Source organism: Lucilia cuprina, chromosome 6 (assembly GCF_022045245.1).
Source record: "Lucilia cuprina isolate Lc7/37 chromosome 6, ASM2204524v1, whole genome shotgun sequence".
Lineage (NCBI taxonomy): Eukaryota > Metazoa > Arthropoda > Insecta > Diptera > Calliphoridae > Lucilia > Lucilia cuprina.
In genome coordinates this window covers 57,532,253-57,539,806 of record NC_060954.1, presented here as the reverse complement: position 1 = coordinate 57,539,806, position 7,554 = coordinate 57,532,253, and the positions used below count along the sequence as shown (strand labels likewise).

Genomic DNA, 7,554 nt, shown 5'->3' with positions numbered 1-7,554 from the left:
GAACTTAAATCTATAACTGAAAAACACAATTATCAGTTAAAGTCCGCCTAAATTTGTTCCGAGTTTAATTTTACAGCAAGTTAAGCCTAGTTTAACTGAGGAGTAAGAAACTCGCCCTTAGTCTAAAAAAATACAAAAAGTCATTCGCCTTTATCTGTTAATAATTTTGTTTTTTCTGCTTCTTATTAATACTACTCCTCAAGTTAGATATTTTTAAATCAAGACAAAATCTTAGCCGACTATAATTATCTATTATTTTCTTAACTAACTTGTCTTAAATTTTGAAATTTTTAATTTAAAATAGATTTTTTTATAAATAATTACAGCAAAATTAAGTATAATATGCAAAAGAGTTGGTTGTAGTTGTAAGAAAGAAACAAATGTCAAAAACCTTTAACAAATTAAGAAATTATTTATTTAAAAATTTTAAGAACATCACAACTAATTTGTTTATTTTTTTTATAATATTTCCTTTTCATTTTAGTTAAATAAATTAAAAAAACAAAACAAATATGATTTCACGTCGCAAAATCATTTCACGTTCTTTGGATAATTTGGATGCCATTGGTCCCAATACCGAAGAGGAGGAGGATGTTTGGTATGATAAAGAGAAATTATTTCGTGATCATTTAGAGGAGGTCATGGCAAAATGGGAACAAATTGATGATGAAATTTGGGCAAAAATTATTGTTTTTGAAAAGAATCGTCGTGTAGCTAAAGCTTATGCCAGATCATCGGTTATATCGATAAATGGTTCGAAACAGGGTTTTGATGGTGTAAGGTAAGTTAAAGAAGTCTTAAACTAAACTAAAATTTTCAGTTTTATAAATTTTTATAATTTTTTCAAATTTATCTGAAAAAGCTTATAATTTTCATTTTGAATTTGTAAAATCTTTTAGAACTAAGTGCCAGAGATTTTGTTAAAATTTCTAATATCATATAAACTTTTCTTTACATTTTAAACAAATTCTAACATGTTTTTCTTTTTATACTATTAACAGAATTGGTTTAAATGGTTTCGATAATCCTATGCGTGATTCTGAAATTAAAGTCATTAAAAAATCCATTGGTGATGGTTTCAAAATCAAAATGGATGATATTGGTAATATATTTATAAAGCGTTATGGTAAAAGTGGAGTCTTCGTACACAATACAAGTCAAACGAATGAGGAAACAGTTATTGGCGGAGATATTTTACAGTTGCCGAATATGGCACTAACAACTGGGACGTCGGCAAAGGTATGTTATAAACAAAGTAATAAGTATATAATTTTACAGTTAAAATAGTTTTGAAAATATTAGCGTCTGGTATTTGGACTGGTTTATATACAAGTCTACGAACTAGTCTACTGTTTCCTATTAGTCCAAGATTATGTATTTTGACTTGTCTATGGGCTGGTGGACTGCTAATTAGTTTATTGTCTAGTATATTTATCTATTTGTCGACCTGATTATCCATTTGATGACTCTGTTTAAATCCGAAAACAGTAAGGGCGAGTTCCTTACTCCTCAGTTAAACTATGCTTAACTTGCTGTTAGATTAAACACAGAACAAATTTAGGCGGACTTTAACCGATGATTGTGTTTTTCAGTTTTAGATTTAAGCTCAGTTAACTTTGTTAGTATTGCCAAGTTTTCACTCAAAAACATAATCAATGAACAGCTGTTTTTTGCAAACAATACTTTTGTAAAATGGAAAATTTTGGAATAATGTTAAATAAACATTAAAAACAATAATTAATGAAACAAAACAAATCAGAAAATTGAAATTTACTTAAAATATTATGTTTTTGTTCTTCCGAAATCATTGTTTTATTGTTTTTATTATTTGTGTTTTCTCACTTATAACTTGAGTTTAATTGGCCAATAACACTTAGTTAAACTAAGATAATATGTAACTTTACTGATAACTGAAAAACACGAAACATATATTAAACCTGGTTTAACCAAAGAATGAAGATTATCTTTATCAGAAAAACTAGCCCTAAGTAACGTTACAAATCAGAAAATTGCAATTTACTTTAAATATTATGTTTTTGTTCTTCCAAAATCATTGTTTTGTTGTTTTTGTTAATTGTATTTTCTCACTTATAACTTGAGTTTAATTGGCCAATTACACTCAGTTAAACTAAGATAATATGTAACTTTACTGATAACTGAAAAACACGAAACATATATTAAACCAGGTGTTTACTGGAAACACACAAAACATATATTAAACTAAGTATAAACAAAGAATGTAGATTATATTTACCTGAAAAACCCACCCTTAATAGACAAAATAACAATTCAATCACTTACCTTTAGTTCACTTAAAGAAGACGACATCCTCACTTAATAACTTATGTATTTCTTGTTTGTTTTCAGCTTTTCGATATGCGTAAATTTACAACGAATATAAATCGCGAATTTTCCCGCACTTATCCCGAGAGTTCACGTCTCGAGCGACAGTGTTTGTCGGCCATATCACTGGTTAAAACGAATAACAATTTACTCAATTGTCCACTATGGATAATGGTCATAAATGTGGTAGCCATTGATATGTACAAGAATCGTTTGCAGTCGTTGCCAAAATCTCTAGATGCCATGGGTACACGTTTACCATTGAATGCAGGAGTAGGAGGAGGCGGTCATGTAGCTGGCAGTGAGGATCCCTATTCAACAATTGAAAGTCAAGTTGGTTTAATCTATCCAACACCAGCCGCCTCAGATGATTCGAATAATTCATCGAATTCATCGAGTAAAGGAAGACGTAGTGTTTATAATATGCAAAATTATATAGAGGAGAGTCCGTATATGCCAAAGGTAAGGGAAGATACTTAAGCTATTTAATCAATCACTCCCCACTTGAAAGGGAACTTTCAAAAAAGCGAATAAGAAGTGGCATTTGCTTCATTTTTTAGAAGTTATTTGTTATTTAATTGTAGTATTATAAAATATATCTAATTTGACTTAAAGTGGTTATAAAGTGGTTAGCAAACACCACTATTTTGCCCAAATATGACATCTACTTACATATAAGACTACCTGACTTAGCCAGGTTAAATCCTCTAGATATGTGGCATAAATTTGTATTATAAAAGGTGGCTTAACAATTGATTCTTGTAAATATTTGGCCACCATAATGTTTGGAAACAACAAGATCTTAACGGAAAGCCATACACCAAGCGATCTATATTTATATTCAATGTTACTATGAAACAAATCCCGTAGAATCCAATAAACACTTTTGTGTATTAAACGAAAACACACCCCGCCTGGAAAAAACATTTTTATCGTAGTTATTAAAAATTTCACTTAATTAAACCCAACACTTGCCTGTTTCTTGCACAATGACTCTCGGCATAGAATAGTATACATTTTTTTTATTAAACTATTAATTTTTTTATTTAAAGATTATTATTTCTATATTTTGACATTTTTACACACACAACACAACAGATTTTTGTTTTGCAGAAACTACTTTGTCACAAAAAAAATTGTTGCAGAATTTCTTTTCGCAGTCGGCAGATTTCTTCTCGCAGTCGACAGAATTGACATCAACTGCACTTCCCATTTCAAATACACATGTTCGATACCCTAGCCCTTTACGGTATGACATACAAGCAATGATGTAAAAAGGTGTAGCTCCGGTTGACGTCAACGAAGCTGGTTTGATGTCAACGAAGCTGGTTTGAAGTAGCAGCAACTCGAATTAGGCGCGTAAAAAAAACGCGAAAATATCTGAGGCGAAGCAATATGCTTCGCCTCAGAGCGAACGTTGAGCAAAGTTCTACACCACCGGCCAAATTTCAATGATTTGATAGTGTGTTTCTTTAGGTATTAATTAAGATTAAATTTTGAAAAAAAATGTTTTTAAATATACAATGCTCTATACGCACAATTGGGACGAACAACGAATTTTTCGGAACGAATTTTCGTCGTCAGATATAGAACACACTAAAGTATATGAAAATACGCACAATCAATGCGTATGATGACGAAATTCGTCATACGTAACGAACTGTGCGATAGGTTAATTTCTATTTCTTACGCAGACGAACGACGAATTAATTGGGAAAATTGTTTTAAGACCAATTCCGGTAGCCCGAATTTGACAATACAATATTATGTACGATTATTCGAAAATTCCAAGTTATGGTCGAAATTTTTTTATGTTCTTAAAATAATCTCTGGGTCATAAGAACTAAAAAAAAGTTTTCGAAAATTTGAACTTAAGTTCGAAAATTCTTTAAAGCTATTAAAACCAGTTCTGGTGGCCCAAATTGTCTGAAATTTGGCAGTCTAGATTACATTCGATGACACTGCAATAATATGTTGAAATATTTAAAATTAAGTTCGAAAATTCGAAATAATTTTCGAAGAAATATTGAAGCTGTTAAAATAATCTCAAAATTGGGAACATTCACGAAAATATAATTTTAGTTCTTTTCTAGGCCAATTTCTCACATTTTCTAATTTCGAATAAATTTTAAAGCTGTTAAAATTATCTCAAAATCGTGGAGATTCACAAAAATATAATTTTTGTTCCTTTTTCTTACTTTTTCCAATTTCGAACAAACAAATTTTGAATTCGCAGTACGAATAATTTGATTGTGTTCCATTTGACGAATTTACGCAACGAATTGTTGTCGACTAGTCGTTCGTCCCAATTGTGCGTATACCATAAGAAAAAAAGAGCGAAAAACATCAAATTTCGAAAATATGCCTTAAATATGCTACAAAAGTCAAATCAAGCTAAATTATTTTCTTATAAGTAAAATATGCCAAAAAATATGCTTTAACAAATCGATGGCAAAATTGGTCTTAAATTGGTGTAAATATATTATTCATGAGTTCATACGACGCATCACGAACAAAAGTTTTCTAAAAATTATAGAAAATAAGGCGATATTTGAAAATTTTTCTGCAGCGGCGGCTTCAACTGTGCGATTAGGTATTAATTAAGATTAAATTTTGAAAAAAATTTAAATACAAATATGTAAAACTAGAGCGTAAAATATCAAAATATTCACTAAAAAAGTGAAATATACCTTAAATATGCTACAAAGGTCAAATCATGCTAAATTATGTTCTTATAAGAAAAATATGCCAAAAAATATGCTTTAACAAATCGTCGGCGAAATTCTTAAATTGGTCTAAAACGTGTAAATATATTATTCGTGAGTGCATACGACGCACCACAAGAAAAACATGCATTTGGAAATTTTGGTTTCCCTGATTATTACATTTACTTTTTAATTTGTAATCCATTAATGTAACTTCTTTATTTCTTCTCCATTTTCTTTTCAGCCTGATTATGATATTTACAATCAAGCTGTACCCATGTTGACCAGTAAAAAGAATAAATCTTCACAAAATCGCAAAAAACAAGATGATCCTTACTATTGTGGTCTTTTGGCACGTATACCGAATTTCATTAAGACCTCTAAGCCCAGTGACAATAATAATAAGAAAATGAGTAAAAAAGAGGCAAAAATTGCTCGTAAAATTTCAGCATCACAACAACAATTATTACAAGTGCCACCACAACCAGCCCATCCCATACCTATAGCCACATTTCATCAGCAATATCAACCCTTTCATGCCTATTATCCCTATAAATTGTACTCACAAAATCATCGTCTATCACAGTCGCAATTATCACTATGGGATGCGCGTAGTTTAATTAGTGCCCATGGTAAGTATTACCAAAATATATATAAATTAAATAAAATATTTTTTAATTGTGTAATTTTCTTTTTTTTTCTTTCAGAATAAGCAAAATAACTTTTTCATTAAATGTTTTGGTTTCCTTGGCCAACTTTTGTGTTATTTATATTAATTTTATTTTGTGTTATTTATATTAATTTTAAACAAAATTTTATATTAAATTTCTTTCCTTTTTTTGTAATTTTTATTTTATAAATGAAATTTTTATTAATTCTTATGAAAAAACAAAGAAAAGTTGTTTTAGCGCAGCTTTTTTTTTAAATTTATGTGATTTTATATTTCTTCCATTAAGGAGTTTAAGCTTAACTCCCGCCCTTTAAAGAGTGCGCTTTCCTTAAATTTTTATAAATGCAATAATTTTTTTTATTATAATTACTTTAAAAAATCGAAATAAAAAAAAATACTCGTCATTATTATTATATTTTATTAAATATAAATTTTTTATAAGTCATTTAAATATGTATTTTAAGAAAATTTTCTATTTTGCCATAGATATTTTTCGTATATAATTAATTTTTTAAGACTGAAACATGTCCTTTTTTTCTCTCTAATAAACACAAGAGCAAAATGTGAGAAAAATTTATAAAATAGTTTATAAAAATAAAACTAATTTAATGATAATTTGTTATACTAGCCTTTTTTGTTTTATGTGTAAATATACTATTTAAAAGTAAATGTCAATGTCAATGTAAATAGTTTAAGTATGAGCTAGTTATGATTTATATAAAAAAAATATACTTAAATTTTTTATATGTATTAATTTAAGATACATTCGATACATTTATTATATATAATTTATATTAAAAATAAAAAAAAAATATATTGAAAAAATTTAAACGATTTTTTTTACTAAAACGTTTTTCTGGCCAGTCTTTTAAAAGGTAAAGCAGAAAAAGTAAAAAATAGTCGATAATTTTAAAAAAGTGAAAATAAAGTCAAAAAAGTCGGAAAAACTAGAAAAAAGTAAAAAAAAAATAGTCTAAAAAAGTCGTAAAGTCGAAGTCGACTATTTTGTTCCAAAAAAGTCGATAACTCGACTATCGTCTATGAAAAAAGTCGGAAAAAGTCGAAAAAAGTCGAAAAATCGGAAAAAGTAGAAAAGTCGGAAAAAGTCGAACAAATTCGAAAATAGTCGGAAAAAGTCGAAAATAGTCGAAAAAAGTTGAAAAAAGTCGAAAATAGAAAGAAATCGAAAAAAACTCAAAAAATTGCAACAAATAGAAAAAATATAAATAAAAATTTTTTTATTAATAATAAATAATAATAATATATTGTTAAATGGCAACATTATAAATTTACGCTTTTGGTTTCGGAAAAAGTCGAAAAAAGTCGAAAAAAGTCAAAAATAGTCGAAAAATCGGAAAAAGTCAAAAAGTCGGTAAAAGTCCGAAAAAGAAGAAAAGTCGGAAAAAGTCGACTATTTATAAAATATTAAAAGTCGAAAAATCTACTTTTAATTAAATGAAAAAAGTCGAAAAATCGGCAAAAAGTCGAAAAGTCGACTTTTCATAAAATGCAAAATGTCGAAAAGTCGACTTTTCATAAAATGCAAAAAGTCGAAAAATCAACTTTTCATAAAATGCAAAAACTCGAAAAGTCGACTTTTAGTTTCAACTATAGAACCCTAATAGTAACTAGGGTTCTATAAATCGACTTTCGAATAATCGAACAATCGACTTTTCGTCGACTTTTTTCAAAAAACGTCGAAAAGTCGAAGTCGACTATTTTGTTCCAAAAAAGCCGATAACTCGGCTATCCTCTGTGAAAAAAATCGACTTTGTTAATAAAAGTCTGAAAGTCGATAAAGTCGAAAGGTCGGAAAAAGTCGAAAACTCGAAAATT

At 28.5% G+C, this 7,554-nt stretch overlaps 1 protein-coding gene across 1 annotated transcript; it reads left to right on the top strand.

Annotated features, from left to right (window-relative positions):
• Positions 1-484: 484 nt before the first annotated feature.
• On the top strand, positions 485-6,543 carry LOC111679039. The gene is made up of 5 exons (XM_023440524.2): positions 485-781; positions 1,002-1,239; positions 2,368-2,805; positions 5,293-5,680; positions 5,756-6,543. Exons 1-5 carry the CDS (start codon positions 513-515, stop codon positions 5,758-5,760), a joined length of 1,338 nt encoding a protein of 445 aa, XP_023296292.2. The 5' UTR covers positions 485-512; the 3' UTR covers positions 5,761-6,543.
• The last annotated feature ends 1,011 nt before the right edge of the window (positions 6,544-7,554 follow it).